We start from the raw sequence: 19,292 nt of genomic DNA, 5'->3' as shown, positions 1-19,292 counted from the left end.
TTCTCTGTTCTCAGTATCTAGTACAGTACATTATGATATGTAATAAAATCTTAATAAGTAGCCAAGTAAGTACTTAACCTGACTTCTCCATGTCTGTGTGTGGTCTTACATGTGTGGGTGCTTACATGTGTATATGTATGTCTGAGTACATATATGATATTTATACTTCTATATAATTTTATTTTTGAAAAAAGTTAAAATTTATTTATTTAGAAACACATACACACAATGAGCAAGAAAGAGAGGGAGAGAGACAGATCTTCCAATTAATGGTTTACTCCTCAAATTCTGACAACAGACCGGGCTGTACCAAGACAAATCCAGGAGCCTGTAATCCAACCCAGATCTCATACACGCAGGGATTTAGATACTTGAACTATCATCTATTGCTTCCCAGGGTCACAACAGCAATAAGGTAGATCAGACAGAGCTGGGTACAAGTATGCCTAAATGCGAGGCCAAACTCTCACTCCATTTTTCTTTTTCTCTGAAATATCAATATTCTAGAAGATGGGAGATAAAATCTATTTGGTAGAAAGGAAAGTATTGCTTGATATTTCATGTAAAACATTGCTAGTTATACAACTCCTGTTTCTTCTTTGTGTTGCATCATTAACTATATGGAGCTTGAGACTATTGCAAAACTACTTTCATGTTGATGATGTGAGTGAAAAGAAGAAAACACATATTTCACATCAACAGGTATAAAGCTGCTTAAAATAATATCAAAAGTAAAATTTTTAAGATAGTTAAGCCCATTAAAGAGTATCAAATATGTTTATTTGTTTTTCATTTTCTACTTGACTGATAAAATTAGAATTCATATCATTTTTATCATCACTAATGTTGAAAATATCTACCAAACTGTCTTACTAATAATATATTTAAGGGTACACTATCATCAGTGTATTTATTAATGATGTTGATTTAATTAGATTTCCTATGAATATCTTTTTCTTCCACCTTAAGAAGTTGCTTATTAATTCTGTCACAAAAAAAGTAAATCATTTATCTGCTTCTTTTGAAAGCAAACTGTATTCACTTTCTATCATTAAGGAAATCATCATCCCCAATTTGTTTTTTTCTTTAACGAAAAATCAGTCTTTTGCTCTAAATTGATGTGGTCAGTATTCTATTTCAATGAGTCTGACATGAAAACAAAACAATTGTGAATTGGTGATTACATGGAAAGAGTGTTTTTGTTCTCCATGTTGCTAACTGCAGAAAGGTCAGATCATTACAAAGGGTCAATTTTGTGTGACTTTTATCTTTTTTTAATTTTTTAAATTTATATACAGTGAGCATATTTAATGCATTCCATATATATATTCATTCTTATTTTTATTTTAATTTTTACAATGACATACATTGAATTTATTGTATAACCACAAGCTTACCCCTCCACCAAATAAAGAATTGAACGTGTAATAAGTAGAAAAAATCACTGTTCCTCAAGACTATAGACAAGAGCTGTAAACAATAGTCAAATCTCAAAATGTCAATTTTGCTCACCAAAGTTACATTTTTTTGTTAGTATCATTTTTGGGGCATGTAAGGTTAAGCAATAAATATATATTCATAATTAAATGCACTCATTCATAAATATACATATATAAGTATGAAGATAGTGGATAGAATTCACTCTGGATAAGCATTCTGTCTGGATAATCACTCTGGTCAAACTTGATCCAAATCAGAATTCTACAGCTTTGTGACAATGTAGAGGCTAGTCTACATTCCTGTGTCTCACATGTATCATCCAACACGCAATTCTATACCATTCAGGTCAATTCCTTCTTGAATTTCTTTCTGTGTTAACAGATTGACTTTATCATCTATTCTCATCCCAGTCAGTATACATCTCTCAGTGTTGCTTTCACTGTACTGTTACCTAGTGGCTGCTAATGAAGCTGTCTTACCTGTTAAACTCTGAGGAACTACCATTTCAGGGCAGGAATATAGAGGAAAGAAAGGAAAGAAGTAACTAACAATTAAGCCTTGAATAAATGGTTAGGTGGGTTTGATTAATGGTGTGATAAAAAGATATGCCTGCTTTGATTTTAAGTGTCAATGCGTGAATTATTAAATAATGTAAAGACCTTGCATGGAAGTGGTTATGCGAGTAATTTAAACAGACTGTGACTTGTAAAACCACTGTCATTTGCTTGGGAGTGTTAATGACATTCCAGTACATTTCATTAGGGAGCTCAATGGGCTTGAAAAGATAACCTTTGTGATCAATTCCAATGCTAACATACTAATTTTATATGATTACAATAAGATCCAAGGAAAAACTTAGTTAAAATAAATCATTAAACCAAAAAATAGATTTATCACCAGGGTTCTACTTAAAAGATACATAAACTTTAGAGTCCAAACAGATTTCAGACAGCATGGGGTCCCACCTCTGTTCTCACAGATGAAGCGTTCCAGGCTTAGAGGCCAGGGTGCATCTGTTTGACTTCTTTGTTTCTGTAAATATTTGATTTCAAATGGGCACTGATTGTAGCTCCAAGAAGCTGCCGGAATGACTTCCTGCGAGCAGCCTCCAAATGCAACTATTTGAGTTTGGGTTTATAACTTTCTGTTCTGACCCTTCAGGTGGTATCCAGCATGGTGGCACTGAGTGCAGCCATGTATTAACTCATCTGTGCTGATGGGAACATTTGACCCCTACTGGCATTTGATAAATTATTACATTTTTTATCTTGGCTTTCACAAATCCCTCAGGGTTGTGAAGAGATTACAAATTTTGTTCTTCAGGGAAACCAAAAACCAAAAAGCATAGTATACATTGTATAATTTATATTTCAAGAACACAAAGGTATACACACATTATTCACTTGTATAACCTCTTTAAGATTAGCTTTGTTTCCAATTCCAATTGCGTTTATATTGAATAGCAGGTCAAAAATCAGTTATGCATAAAAGGAAATTATGTTCCATTATTTTACTATAGGAAAAAATAGACCACACTGGCACATCTAATTAAGTAGCCTTTTTTATTGCTATTAATTTGAGATGTATAAAATAAACTTGTGAATTAGTAAAACAATGAGGTCCTGTATACCCCTCATTTTATTTTCCTTTATTTACATCTCATATCAGTGTAATAATCACAACTAATAAACCACACCAAAAAGACCTAGGAAATACAATATTAATGGTTGTTTATTTATAACACTTTCATTCTTTGTAGGAAAATGTATAAATATCTAACTTTGAGAAGAGAAAGAATATTTAAGTCTTCTGTTAAATATTTCCATCAGCAAAAAAAGACAAAATCCCATTGTTCATTTTGTTTCTTTCTCCAGCTCTGCTTTAAAAATTATAAAGACTGCCCCATTCTGCAATAAATTAGTCAATTTAATTTTCTCCCAGGTATCTTTGTGGTAAACCAAATTTTCAATAGTAAGTCCTGTATCAGTAAATTAACAATGCTAGCTTGGTATTTCTTAGCAAATATTGTACGCTTGAAAAATAATGATTGTCACTAAAACACAGCAGGATTAACAATTTTTCTCATTCAATTCAGACCGTTATCAATGCAATTTGTGAATGAGCATTTGGTTTAATTGAATATTCCTGTTAATTCATGCTCCTTGATCCTTTACAGTAATTTTAGAAGACTTCATCATTTCTGCAGCTATATGGAGGATCTTTCTGAAGCTTCAGCCAATTAATTTCTTCTGAAGTTAAGCCTTTGAATATTTCAAATCTTCTAGAGTCAGAAGTACAAAATTCAAGTGTCAGATATGTTTTTCAATGAGTCAATAAATTAACATTAAAAAAAAGATTGAGCTTAATGTATAGTTTAGCAGGAATATAGGAGAATGTAGGCAAGGGTTATAAGCAATAATCAAATGAAACTTTGTTCAACTTCACTAATACAAAGCAAATTATAAAACAATCATGGATCATTAAATTACAGTTGTATATCATTTTAACCATTTGTTTTACAAAGGTATAAAGAATTTCTACAAAATTATATTTTCAACAATACTGATACACACAGGCATTTCTGTTTTTATTTTTCTTTTGTTTGAAATTTTATCTTCCACATACAAAGGAGAACATATGGAATTTATCTTTCTCTGTCCAATTTGTTTCACAGAAAGTCTGTTTTCCACAGTGGTTGAACTTTCTTAGATACCTACCAGCAATATCTAAGAGTTCCCCTTTCTACACATCCTTACCAGCTTTTGTTACTTTCTGTCTTTTGGATAATAGCCATTCTGACAGGGATGAGGTGATACCTCACTGTGGTTTTGATTTGCATTTCCTGAATGTAGCGACATTGAGCATTTTTAAAATGTATTTGCTGGCCATTTGTATTTCGCCTTTTGAAAATTTTTGAGGTTCTTTGACCATTTATTAACTGGATCATTCATTTTTATTTGTTGTTGAGTTTTTTTGAGTTGATATATTCTAGATACGAATGCCTTGTTGAATAAGTATCTTGCTAATTTTTCCCCATTCTGTTGGATACCTTTTCAATCTATAGATTGTATCCTTCAATGTGCAGAAGCTACTGAGTTTGATATGATCCCATTTGCCTAATTTTACCTTTGTTGCTTGTGTCTTGGGGTCTTATCCAAGAAGTTCCATTCTTAAAGGCTGCAAACTGATGATGTATCACCTTCCAAAGACTGTATTTTCTAATGTTGTCACGTTATGAGTTAGGATTACCACATATGAACTACCATTTTACTCTGCTTTCCCACTTTAGGCTAGAGGAGTTATCCCTGCTCTTAACTAAAATCAGTCTCTTCTCTTGTGTCTTGTAGTTACACTCCACTAAGACTCAATGTTCTACTAATTATCCTATGTTTCATGGATAGGATCAATTTCCCTATTTCTATTTTAAAGATTTATTTATTTATTTGAAAGGCAGAGTTACAGAGAGGCAAAGACAGAGAGAGATCGAGAGAGAAGTCTTTCATCCACTGGTTCATTTCCCAAATGGCTGCAACTGCCAGAATTGGGCCGATCTGAAACCAGGATCCAGGAGCTTGTTCTGCAGGGTCCACGTGGCTACAGGGACCAAGGACTTGAGCCATCTTCTACTGCTTTCCCAGGCTGTAGCAGAAAGCTGGATCAGAAGTGGAGCAGCTGGGACTCAAACCAGCCTTATGGCCTGCTGGCATGTTAGGCAGCAACTTTACCCACTATGCTGCAGTGCTGGCCCCTCCCTGTCTATTTAGTAAATGCCCTGCTACTTTATCACCTGTCTTTGAAGAAGTATCAGCACTCAGCTCTACATCACCTTATGTTTACTCACTTTTTTTGTTCCCTTTTGTTGCAAAATACTTTGAAAGACTGCTTATGTTCTCCATAAATTATTTCCTTCAATGTTAATAATAGCTATTTATTGCTATATCCAAATGCTAGTTTGTTGTCCTCGGGTTAATGAAATTATCAATAAAAATTTATCACTTTTCATTTTTTAAAACTTATTTCACTTGGCTTTCTCAATTCCATGTTCATGAAGTCTTTTCCTATCTCACTGAAACTTCTTCCTCATTCTCCCTTCATAGCTGTTTCTTATGCTTCTGCCACTTCATTACTGGAGTATATAAGGTCTCAGTGTCCAAATCTTTTGTCCTTTCAACCCACATGAATTTTTAAGTGGCTTTTTCTATATTTACTTATGTATGACACTGGCCTACGTATACTTATCATATGCACCTTTCCTGCTGAGATCAACTCTCTGACTTTCAGATACTTATGTCCAAATGTCTATTTATTATATCCTTGTATGTTCAAATGACATCTCAAACTTCTGAGGCCCAACATCAGTAACTTGGACTATCCTACTCATATGTGAAATTCACTGAGATTTAAACCATTCTACTGATGTATGAAAGTTTCTGAGACAAAACAAGGTTTATTCATCTTTGTTGCCTCTCTTTTTCTCACATGTTACAAAAGGAAATATTTGTTAATGTTAGAAAAGAAGTCATGAAATAATAGATACAAACTATCTTATTAATTCTGTAGTGACAATATTGGTGGATAAACAAACCTTATTCAAAGTCAGTTAAATCTGGTCCATGTGTTCTCCTATGATATATTAAGAAACTTCCAAATTATGAATTTAAATTTCACTTAAAAATTATACCTTTAAATATGATATGATGACATTTTGGGAGTGTCTTCAGTATAACATACAGAAAACTTGCTAGGAAATCTAATAAAAATGTGATAATATTGAGTGGTTTTGGGGTTGTCTTAAGTTGCGTGGCTACTATTTAAAGTATACGATAATTTTAAAAGTGTTTTGTTCTGAATATCATTGCTGGAAATTAAAGCAACTCTGATGTTTTATTTTCATGATCCCTTTATGATAAAATCAATAATGCCTTTCATCCATTTGTTTCCACAAAGTGCTCACACCCTTGGCTTGATGTTATATGGCGACCAAGGAAATAAACTGATAAATAACCATATCTTTCTGGAGCCAAAATGTGTTAGAATTAATGTAACCACTGGCTATTTTTATGCCAGCCACCAAAAAGCATTAGATTATCCCCTTAGTTATTTTAAGTAAAGAATTTCCTAGTTATTTTCTTTTGTAGGAAAAAAGGAAATTATTTATGAATCAATGGTTAAGTCTTTCCAAACTGAAGAACTGTTATTTAGAGACACTTGCAATTATCAGAAATATTAGAACAGAAGCTTAGAGACTTCCTTTCTGTGATCCAAATTTCAAACAGTGAAAACAATAAAGAAAAGTGAGAAGAATCTTTGCTATTATAAATGTCAAGGATTTACTCTTAATGCTCAGGTTGCTTTCTTAGTAAGTGTCTCTGTTAAATCCAAATAGAAAGCAGCTTTCACCTTTAAGAACTATGAAATATAACCCTTCATTTTAAAACTGCCCAATCATTTTTGCAATGTATAGAAAAGTATCTTTAGTTTTTGTGACCTATCTTTCTTACACTTCTATTTTAAGTGCTAGGCAATAATGTAAGGCTAATAATACAAAAACAACCACTTTTACTAAGATTTTTTTGGGTACTTGTTCTATGTAGGGTTCTGTATTAGGTGTTTTGCATATATCATCTATCATCTTTGTAATAACCCATTAAGGCAATGTTATAATCTCTAACTTACAGAAAAAAATAAAATGAAGTGAATTCTGCCTGAACAATTTAATTCAAATAAGAAAAAAGCACAAGCTGGATTTGAAGCAAGGTTTATATGGTTTTCAATTCTGATAGATCATTAAAAATAGGCTTTTGTGGCCGGTGCCGTGGCTCACTAGGCTAATCCTCTGCATTGCAGCACCGGCACACCGGGTTCTAGTCCTGGTCGGGGCGCCGGATTCTGTCCCGGTTGCCCCTCTTCCAGGCCAGCTCTCTGCTGTGGCCAAGGAGTGTAGTGGAGGATGGCGCAAGTGCTTGGGCCCTGCACCCCATGGGAGACCAGGATAAGTACCTGGCTCCTGCCATCAGATCAGCGCGGTGTGCCAGCCGCAGCGCACCAGCCACGGCAGCCATTGGAGGGTGAAGCAAAGGCAAAGGAAGACCTTTCTCTCTGTCTCTCTCTCTCTCACTGTCCACTCTGCCTGTCAAAAAAAAAAAAAAAAATAGGCTTTTGTTGCCATTTTTCTTATGCTATTATGGCCCTCATCCCTTTCACAAAGGGGCACTGCTGCCTTGTTTACTTAATCCACACCCTGCTTTTACCTGCATATCCTCACTGGCAACCATTGGATGGGTATTTTGTCTAGCCAGAGATGTACCCCAATTGAGATAGAAAGCTTCCTTTGGAGCAGATTACATTACATTTTTGTTTTATTTTACCTCTTTTCTTGACAAAATAATTTGACTTCTAATATGATTTGTTTTCCTTTTTATTTTTAGAAGAGATATTTATTTATTTGAAAGCCAAAATGACAGAGAAAGAAGAGAGTTCACTCCCAAAATAACCACAATAGACAATTCTGTGCCAGTGCTGATTCCAGGAGCCAGGAACTCTATTTTGGCTTCCCACAGAAATCTCAGGGGACCAAGTCCTTAATCCATCATTCTCTGTTTCCTCAGACACGTTGACAGGGAGCTGGAACTGAAACAGAGAATCAAGATGCAAACCAGCACCCTGGTATGGGATATAGGCATTGCAGTCAGCAGTTGAACCTGCTGTACCACAACACTTGCCCCTGTTATCTTTATTGGATATAAATGATGGATACTTGCTAGACTCATATTTGAACTTTAGCTTAGTAATTTATTATGTATGTGTTAATTTTTTTCAGAGTACTTAACTTTGTAATTCAGTAAAGGATTCTGTGCCCCATTTCATCTAAATCCCATGTTGATTCAGGAGAGAGAATCTCCCTCCCACTTTCCCCAGACAACTGAGGATATGTTAATTGCAGATATTTTAGCCTTTCCTACCCCCAAATTTTGTCTTCGTTTTTTTTACATTTTATTAATAAAAACAGAACTGATTTCACGTATTTCATAGATGCAGTTCTAAAATGATAAGTACAATTCCCTCTCTGCCCTTTTTCCTCCCTCAGACTTCTTTCTTTTCTCTTTTTCTTTAGTTTTTACAAAAATATAATTTCAATCCCCTCTACAATTATAGGCTTAGTCCATCATAATCATAATATTCAACAAGTAAAAAGTAGGAATACCACAGTTCCACAGGACTACAAACATGAATAACAACAGTTATAATCGTATCACAGGATGTTTAATTCCAATCTTTCACAACAAAATGCATGCAAATGGAAATCATTATGCTTAGTGAAAGAATCCAATCCCCAGAAGACAAATATATGTTTTTTTTCAGATATGTGTCAGTTAATATGGAATAATATAGAATGCAATAATTCTTATCTTTGCTTTTTTATAAAACTTCTTAATATCTCACAAATGAATTAAGCAACATGATATTTGTCTTTGTGTGTATGGCTTATTTTACATAACATATTGTCTTGTAGGATCATATGTATTATCAAAAATGACAGAATTGTGTACTCTTTTCTTTTTTTAATTAATTAATTCTAATTTTAAGGTGAATAAATTTCATATATATGTATATTTAGGAACACGGTGACACTTCCCAACCTATCTCCCTCCTACCTAAGCTCTAACCCTTCCTCCTCCTTCTTCTCTTATTACTCTCATAATTTTGACAATGATCTCCTTTCAGTTTATTTTGTACTTATAAGATCGACCCTACACTAAATAAAGAGTGCAATAAATAGTAAGAACATTAGATAAAAAGGCTGTATACAATCATTGAATCTTAAAGTGTCAATTTCCCTCATTTATATTACATGTTTTAGTACTTTATTAGTTACCCCAGATCAGGAAAATATTTGTTTTCTTTTTGGTACTGGCTTATTTTACCAAGCACAATGGTCTCCAGTTTTATCTATTTTGTTGCAAAAGACAGTATTTCATTCATTTTTATACTGAGTACTAGTCCATATTCTATATTTCACAATTTCTTTATCTAGTTGTCAGCTGATGGACATCTTGGTTGACTCCATATCTTAGCTATTGTGGACTGAGCTGCAATAAACATGGGGGGAACAGATTACTCTTTCATATGCTGGTTTCATTTCATGGGCGTGAATTCCCAGGAGTGGGATTGCTGGGTTATATGGCAGATTTATTTTAAAATTTCTGAGGAATCTCCATACTATCTTCCACAATGACTGTGCTGGTTTACTTTCTAGTCACCAGCCTTTATTGGTTGTTGATTTTGCATGAGAGCCATTCTAACAAAGATGAGGTGAAACCTCATTTTGGTTATGACTTGCAGTTCTGAGCCTTTTTTCATGTGTCCGTTGGCCATTTGAATTTCCTTTTTTTGAAAAATGTCTCTTCAAGTCCTTTGCCTATTTCTTAACTGGATTCCTTGTTTTATCGTTAATGAGTTTCTTGAGCTGTTTACAGATTCTGGATATTAATACTTTATCAGTTGTATAGTTGTAAATATTTTCTCCCATTCTATCGGTTGCCTCTTCTCTTTCTTGAGTGTTTCCTTTGCAATGCAGAAGCTTCTTAGCTTGAAGTATAACCAATTGTCTATTTTGGTTTGATTGCTTGTACTTCAGAAATCTTGGCCTATGCCAATGTCTTGTAGAGGTTCCCCATTTTGTTCTCCATTAGTAACTTTGTTATCAATTTAGATTTTGGATCAATTTTGAATTTGTTTTTGTATAAGGTGTAAAGTAGGGGTCTTGTTTCATACTTCTGCACATGGAGTTCCCATTTTCTCAAGACTACTAGTTGAAGAGACTGTCTTTTCTCCAGGGATTGATTTTACATCAGATCCATGAATTGATTTCTGGAGTTTCTATGCTGATCCGTTGGTCTACATGTCTATTTTCATGCCAGGTGGTTTTGATTATAACTGTGCTATAGTATGTCTTGAGGTTTGGTATTGCAATGCCTCCAGCTTTGTTTTTGTTGCTTAAATTTGCTTTAGTTATTCAAAGTCTTTTGTGTTTCCATATGAATTTTAACAGTTTTTTATAGACCTGGGAAGAATGTCACTGGTATTTTGATTGGGATTGCATTGAATCTGTAAGTTGCTTTCCATAGTATGGACATTTTGATGGCATTAAATCTTCCAATCCACTTATGGAAGATTTTTCCTTTTTGTGTATGTCTTCTTCTATTTCTTTCTTTAATTTTTTTAAATTTTCATCATAGATATTTTCACCTCCTTGGATAAATTTGTTCTGAGGTATTTAAAATTTTTGAGCTATTATGAATGGGATTAAAGTTTGCCTTTAAAATATGGATACAGTGGCTAGAACCAGATGCTAGCATCCCACTTGGGAGTCAGTTCTAGTCCTGGCTCCTCTAGTTTTGATCCAGCTCCTTATTCATCTCTCTGTTAAATACCTGACACCCTTGTGGGATACCCACAAGAATATTCTGGCTCCTGACTTCAGCCTGGACCAGACTGGCCAATGTGGTCATTTCGGGATTGAACCAACAGATGGAACATCTCTTTTTCTATTTCTCCCTTTCTCTTTGTATCTCCAACTTTTCAATAAATAAATAAATCTCTTAAACAATAAAATATGGGTCCAATCACAGTTTTAGATTGCCATCACTTTGCTTTTATTTGATTTAGAGTTTTCCTTTGTGATTATTTCTGTATAATTCTTTGTAATCCTATGGCGCTGAATCTGTGATCTCTGGGTTATTTCTGTGTGTGCATACTCTGTGAATGTCACTACCTGCAAATATCCATGAATGTGCTTTGCTCACAGATGGGCTGCTATGAAAAAAAATTAAAGATCTTTCTGATTCTCATCTGTAAATGAATAAGGAAAATCATCACCAAGTCTTGCCAAAAATATTGCACCACAGAAAACTACATAGCAAGGAACACTTTACCTAAGGCTACTAAAAATAGAGACAGAGGACAGGACAAGTCTGAATTTAATTCTGCCGAGGGGAAATGAGAGTGGGTTGTTAATCACTGGGGTGAGCATGGAAGAGTACCAGAAGAACTTAAGGAGGAAATTAATCCAAGTGATGTGTCCAACATATTGAAGTACCCCTGAGTTTGCATTTTTTTTTCTGTGAATAGGTCAACTGTGATCATTCATTACTGTCATAGAAATTAGTTCCTCATCTAAGCACAGTGGTTGCTGGTTGGGAGTGCTATCTTTCATGATTACCTTTCAAAAGGATAACTCCTAAGTCCTTGAGGAAGATACCCTTGGGAGATAGAATTGGTGCTTGAGAAATTTTTAAAAAGATTTACATCTCAATAAATGTGGTGAAAGAAATGTACACTTACAAGGTCACTAAAATATATGTTCTAAGGAAAGAGGGCTCTGGGCTTGGGGTCACACTGTCTAAACTCTAGTTCTGAGGGGAATGGCTATTAGTCTCATTGTCTGTAAGATCCTAGTTTAATTGTTTACCCCATATGGGGCTCAGTTTCTCCTGTGAAACAACACTTGGACAACAGCAGCTGCTCTTAAATGCTTGTTTTATGCCTTGAAAGGTATTTGTTTAAAAAGCAATTATAAGGGAGTTATGTTTACTTTTGTTTGTTAACTATAATCTATTTTCCTCATGTTTCTCATCTCATAAGCTTATGAATACAAAATAAAATGAAAGTATGTCATAAAAATTAAAAATAATAAGAAAGAAGGGAAGAGGGGGGTGGAAGGATGAGCACAAGGGAGGGTAGGGTGGGAGCTATCACTGTGCTCCTAAATCTGTATACATGAAATATATGCAATTTTTCTCCTTATATAAATAAAAATATTTTGAAAACAATGTGAGCAATAAGAAATAAAATGTAAATGTAATTAATAGCTGCCAAACTGGTAAATCATTTATACAGAATTTCTTAAACTTGTTTTGGAGCTAAGAAATATATAAATATGCTAAAATTTATCACAATATATTAAAATGAATGAGCTAAACAGAAAACAAATTTTAATACAAAGAAGAGATAGACATCCAATTTAAAAATGTACATGTATTCCTATTGATTTGGACTTGAAGTCAGTTTTTTTTAAAGGTTTATTTTATTAATTTGAAAGGCAGAATTACTGTGAGAAAGAGAGAGAAAGAGTAAAAGAGAGAGAGAGAGAGAGAGTGATCTTCCATCCACTGGTTCACTCCCCAAATGGCTGCAAAGGCTGGGACTGGGCCAGTCCAAAGCCAGGAGCCTGGAGCTTTGGGGTCTCCCTTGTGGGTTCTGGGGCCCAAGCAATTGTGCAATTTTCTACCACCTTCCCAGGAACATCAGAAGGGAGATAGAATGGAAATGGATCAGCCATAACTCAAACTGGTGCCCGCATGGGATGCAGGCACTGTGGGCCATAGCTTAACCCATTACAGCATTATGCTCACCTTGAGGTTAGTATTTTTGAGGTCCTCTTATTAAAATATATATAAATTTTCTGACCTACATCAGTATCCCTGTTAATTACAGCAATCATTTAACATTAATAAGTGCTCAAAATTAATATAAAATAAGTAATCACTTTTTTAATGATTTTTTTTTAAAAAAAAGCTATTTGAAAGGTGGAGTTACAGAGAGAGGGGAGAGACACAAGTACACAGACAGAGGGAGAGAGCGTCCATCCACTGGTTCACTACCCAAATGTTAGCAACTACAGGTTCTGTGCCGGGCTGACGCCAGAAATCCAGAGCTTCTTCTTGGTCTCCCATGTAAATACAAGGTTCCAAGTACTTAGGCCATCTCCTATGCTTTTCATGGTGCCTTAGTAGGAGTTGGATTGGAAATGCATCAGCCAGGTCTCTAACTGGCACTCTAATGGGATAGCAGTGTCCGGGGTTGGCTTAAATTCCTGTGCCACAATGTGGCCTTAAGATAAACCATTTTAGTATATGAAATTTTCCAACTGATCTTAAGTAAAAGTTTAATTAACTAAAGATCCTGGCCCTGTTATCCTTGTCAGCTTCCTTTAGGTGACAGAGTTTCAGCAGGAAGTGCATTAAACCCTGACTCAACAGAAAACAAAAATCAAAGTGTTGATTGCATATTATAATACTCCACATGATCTACTGTGTTAACTACACACTCCATACACTTTACAAATCTTTTTAAATCTATCTATTAAAAAATATGAATTAACAGGGATACTGATGTAGGTCAGAAAATTTATATATATTTTAATAAGAGGACCTCAAAAATACTAATGAATATGAAAATGATTTATGGATAAAAAATAATTTTGTGTGATATTATTTGGACAAATAGAGATTTTTGTTTTGTTGTTTTGTGTAAATTTTGCCTTTCTCATTTTTATAATATAAATACTGTTTAATAGCATATCCTTGTCCTAAATATTATTAAAACTCACTCAACCAGTAGAATTCAAATTTAGTTTCTCAGCTTCCTGGTCATCCTCCAAAATGTTTTTGTTTTACTGAGACAGTTCATGGCTATTTCTCTTTGTTTCCAGACTACAATATAACAACCACATAATTGTTGACTACAATATAACAACCACATAATTTGGTGAGAGGGCCACCAAAATACACACCAAACACCAGAGTAAGGGAAAAGTTTATTGTTGGCCAACAAGGCTGCTTCTCCACACACAAGAGAAATAGCAGCCTGTACTAGGAGAATGGGTCTTATATAGCTTAGCAGAGATAAGGAAGTAAGAGAAGTAAATTCCAATAGGTGGAGTAAAGGCAACACAGATGGTTGGGTCATTTGATAACCTGATTTCTGGTAAATCAAGCTAGACTTAGGAATCTGAAACTTATCTCAGAGATACTGAAACTTATTGTACAAATGGTGCCTGGGCCAGAGCTTAACATGGTACCCAAGGCTTAAGATGGCGCCTCAGATAAGAATGCAGATTTTACTAACAGCTGAAACACATGATTAACAATAAAAATGTTATTATGAATAAACCTGTATTTATTTTGTATTATGTGTCAGCATTCTTGTTACAGACATGTGATTTTAGATCTTCAGAAGTATTGTTTTTCCCGCTTTTCATTTGTTTGTTTGATTTGGATTTCCATTGACTTCTCTTGGGAATGATAGGCAGGTCTGTAGTAAAATAATGTTTATATGTTCAGAAAATTCAAAAATATTCACTAACTGTATCTGTTAGCTGTAGCATTAAAAGAGCAACATGACTAATAACAAAAGAATAATAGCAGTAACAACTGTAGTGACAATATCCTACAGAACCTTTTTGTGAGTTGTATATGTATATTTATCCTACTATCCAAATGAAGTTGAATGTACTAGACTTATTTCACTGATTAAGAAACAAAGGCTCTGACAATTTACAAGAATTAGTACAAATTATATAACTAAACCAGATCTTCTGACTCTGATTTCTGAGCTCTTTGCAGGGTACTGGACTGTTGGTTTGTCAATCTTTCAGTGCCCAACTCCTCTTTCTGAATTTGGTTTTGTAACAATAATCATTTTGTGAGTCTGTGTGTGTGTGCGTGTGTAACGACAAAGCATAGAGAAAAAAGAGAAAAGGTGATACCCTAATGAGGGAGCAACTATTCAGATGGTTCTAATGGACACAGGGCTGGCTTGGATTCAGGCAACTGATAGGCTCTGATTGGGTTCAAATCAGACTCAACTTCAAATTTCAGACTCAATAACAGCTTCTTAAAGTGAAGTATTGCTTCACACTTGACATAATTTAAACAGTAGACGGCTTGTTTTGAAATACATATTTAGCAAAACGTAGTTGAATGGATTATGCAGATGCATAGATAAATAAAATAAATCATCCTCAGGAAGAGTGCAAACTATCTACATATTCATGTCTTATCCTTTCAGTAAATCATACTTGTGTGAAGAAAATAGGGGTAAAGCTGGAGGCAACAGAGCACAGCACACAGGGCTTCAAGCTTTAAAGCCAAAACATCAGACCGGAGTTATGGTGAAGTGGGTAAGACTGCCACCAGCTACACCAGCATCCCATATGAGCACTGATTCAAGTCTCCACATCGGATCCAGCTCCCTGCTAATGAAAGCAGCAGAAGACGGCCCAAGTACTTGTGCCCCAACATCCACATGAGAGACCTGGGAAGAAACTCTTGGTTCCTGGCTTTGGAAGCCCCAGCTCTGGCCGCTTTGGCCATTTTGGGAGTGAAATGCAGATGCAAGTTCCCTCTCTCTCTCTTTCTCTCTCTCTGAAAACTCTGCCTGTCAAAGAAACAAATCTTTAAAATAAATAAATACAGTGAGAATTTTTATGTTCAGATTTCACTAGTTTTGTGACCTTTGGCAAGTATTTCAAATTCTGCTAGCCCTATCCCCTAGGGAATAACATTGAAAAGGCAGAGGTAAGGAAACTGCATGGCAGTTATGAAAATTACATGAACTGTCAAGGCACAAAGGAAGAACTAAATTTCTATCAGTCCTTATGATCATTTTATAATATGAAATAATGAAGGACTTTGGATTTTAATCTTGTTTTTTTTTTTTTTTTTTTTTTTTTTTTTTTAATTTATTTACTTGACAGGCAGAGTGGACAGTGAGAGAGAGAGACAGAGAGAGAAAGGTCTTCCTTTGCCGTTGGTTCACCCTCCAATGGCTGCCACGGCCAGCGCGCTGCAACTGGCGCACTGCGCTGATCCGATGGCAGGAGCCAGGTACTTATCCTGGTCTCCCATGGGGTGCAGGGCCCAAGCACCTGGGCCATCCTCCACTGCACTCCCTGGCCACAGCAGAGAGCTGGCCTGGAAGAGGGGCAACTGGGACAGAATCCGGTGCCCCGACCGGAACTAGAATCCAGTGTGCTGGTGCTGCAAGGCGGAGGATTAGCCTAGTGAGCTGCGGCACCGGCCTTAATCTTGTTTTGAAATGACATTTCTTGTGGTTTATGTCCTAATTCTCATTTTTGTATGCTTTCTGGTTGCCCCAGAAATCCAGTGTCGCTGCTTTGTAAATACACAACGTCTACAACTTTACAAACAGATAATACATGTGTTGCTTATCTTGATTGTGTTTGTCCACTAACATTTATAAATCTCCTTGAGTAATATTTTGCTAGGACTTAGCAAGTTTGTTATTACTTGAAGGCATTAATTTTGCTTTTTTTTTTTTTTTAGTAGCAAGTCTTTTTTTGATTTATTTATTTGAGAAGCAGAGTTACAGACAGAGACACAGAGAGAGGTCTTCCTTCTGATGGATCACTCCCCAAATGGTCACAATGGCTGGAAGCCAGGAGCCAGGAGCTTCCTTCGGGCCTCCCTTGCAGGCACAAGTACTTAATCACTGTCCCCCGCACCCCTAGAGACACCAGCAGGGAGCTGGACCAGGAGTTGAGCAGTCAGGACCTGAATTGGTGCCTGCACCAGATGCCAGTGCCACAGGTGGAAACTTAACCCCCTATGCTACAGTGCTGGACCTATATTTTGTTTCTAGAAATTAGTTACTTACCACAATGCTGTGAGTGTTAAACTAAATATTGTGTGGCAAGTGTTTAATACCTGGTGAAGGTATAGCTAAATTTTCCAAATACATGGGAACTATAGTTCTGAGTCAACTTTTAGATTAAAACTATGCACATTTTAAACATAAATGGTTTATTCACTGATTCTTGCTCTTTTATTCTTTCTTCTGTTCACATATTCTTGTTTCTTCTTCTTTATTCTGTTCGCACATTCTTGTTCACTTAAATCTTTATTAAGAAAAATTTCCTTCTGCTTATCAAGGAATTGTGTTATACCACAATTAGAGTCTGATTTGACTCAGAATTTGTAGTGAAATTTAATTATTCAAGGGAGGTAGTAATTCTGAAAGCCACAGTCCAAGATGTTGATAAAAGTAATGACACCCTTCCCTTAAACACTTAATGTTTGGCAAACACTGCTTAAAGTTGCTCTTATGTAAATTAGCTCATTTGACCTGGAAACAAATTTTCAGAGGAAGTAATTTTTCCTCATATTTTACATGTGAATAAGCTGGATGTCAAGTACTTTGAAAAATTTTATACAGGGTCAGGAAGCAAATGAGCAGCAAAGCCAGAATTTAAAACCCAGAGAATCTTCCTCCTGCCAATAAATCTGCTAGTCTACAATAATGATACACCCCATCTATACCTAGACGATCATTTAGGGGAAAAATGCTAAGGAATTTCCTATTGCTAGGGTTCATGCTAAAAATATCTATGAAAAACTGACACTTTATTGATAAAGTATTTTGAAATCTACCAGCAATACATGAATGAGAGTTATGGGGGAAAATTAAAAAAAAAACTACACATTTTCTCCAACTTATTTTGTTCATATTTTAAAGCATTCATTATTTGTTTGAAAAAGCAATGAAAATCTGTCTGATGTAACACTAAAAAAATACTGAGTAGAAGTGTATTTGAGAATAGGACTAATTTTCCAAATATTCCATAAAATTCATAAAAACACAAGGAGTTTTGTTTCAAAATTTTTGTTATAAAGGAGAATTTTGTTTACTCAATTATTTAAGTAACTGTATTGCAGGCCAGCCGCACCAGTACAATGGAACCTAAGGGAGGGAGAGGGACCGAAAAGAGGGACAAGCGATCACAGAGAATGGAGCCAACATAACAGGGCTGATCAAGGCTCATTTATTCTAAAGTCTCAGTGGTATTTAAACATATCCAGCTGCAGACCAAAGAAGCACAAAAGATAACAACCTATGTAAGCAACTTATCGGGGCCTCCAGTAGTACAGATAATTTTAACAGAGCATTCTTGATTATCATCCTCCTTTAGGATGTCATCCTCCTTCAGGATGGGAGTATGTGACTCTTATCCCAGGAATTCCTCAAGGCTTAGATTAGCCTTGACTTGTCCAAAGGCTGCCTACAATTGTATATAAGTAGCTTCTGTCTCTGATGCCGGGGACCTCTTGTACTTTATGACATTTTAACTTGTTGGAATAATAATAATTTTTTTCCCCACAATTGACAGTCCTTTAAGTACCTGTTTGCCTTGTGAGTAATACCAAATCAGAACGCACAGGGGCCATTGAGTGTAGAGACCAAAGATGTTGTGTGCCCACCTGCCTGCAGGCTGAGCTGAGAGTGAGGGGACCCTGGGGCCATCTGCTTGATTTGATGACCATGTCCTTTCTTCCTGCATTCCATTAGGAGAGAGAGAAAGAGGCAGTCCCTAAGGCTTAGGGGAGAGCTGAATTGAGGGACAGAATTCATTGTATATATGGCTTCTGGAATGGCTTCAAGGTGCTTTATCCACAGAAACAAAGAGAAGCATGGTGGGCAGTAGTGGCCACAGTGGTGCCAACCTGTACAGGAAATTCACAGAAGAGCTTGTTTACCTTAGCTGGGGGAGTTTCCCCCATGCGTTTAACATTGTTCCTAAGAGAAAAGAAGATTGTTCAGTTAACAGCTCATTTTTTGCAGCCTTTATGACAGCAGTGCAAGCCTCACTCTGAATACAGAGAGCTGTTTCACCACTGAAAGTTTGTGCCGCACTGTCAGCTCCACTTCTACTCTCCCTCCATCACCACACTAAGGATGCTAACAGAGCCCGCTCCACGTTCCAGGAACCACTGTAAACACTTTTATATACATGAGCTTACTGGATTGCCACACTATTCCTGTAAGTTAGAAACCATTTACCTTTATACAGAGAGGAGTCAGGGGGCCACATAAGGGGAATAAACATTTAAAAAGTTCCACAGCAGTTAAATTCAAGCCAGCACATCTGAAATCACAGTGTTTGCCTGGAAACATTGTAGCTCTTCATTCTATAGTTTGGCAAGTGTGTCTTCTAGCATTAGACCTGCCAGACAACAGCTTTATAACCATGGCAAATTTACCTGGAATACTTT

The 19,292-nt window shown here is 35.8% G+C and overlaps 1 protein-coding gene across 3 annotated transcripts in view; it reads left to right on the top strand.

Annotated features, from left to right (window-relative positions):
- Positions 1-19,292, top strand: part of LUZP2 (leucine zipper protein 2) — a 527,801-nt gene that overhangs the window by 261,875 nt on the left and 246,634 nt on the right. Inside the window, exon 6 of one of the 3 annotated variants that reach the window (XM_089310454.1) lies at positions 3,617-3,691. The exons of the other annotated variants lie outside the window; for them this stretch is intronic. Coding sequence (XP_089166580.1) covers positions 3,617-3,619 — 3 coding nt within the window. The 3' untranslated portion in view covers positions 3,620-3,691. Of the gene's footprint in view, positions 1-3,616; positions 3,692-19,292 lie in introns of those variants that run through there. 3 annotated transcript variants of the gene reach the window in all.

This window comes from Oryctolagus cuniculus, chromosome 1, assembly GCF_051225735.1.
Source record: "Oryctolagus cuniculus isolate XC-2025 breed Fujian yellow rabbit chromosome 1, ASM5122573v1, whole genome shotgun sequence".
Classification (NCBI taxonomy): domain Eukaryota; kingdom Metazoa; phylum Chordata; class Mammalia; order Lagomorpha; family Leporidae; genus Oryctolagus; species Oryctolagus cuniculus.
Note: the sequence above shows the minus strand (reverse complement) of the source record. Positions and strands in the feature narration are given on the sequence as shown.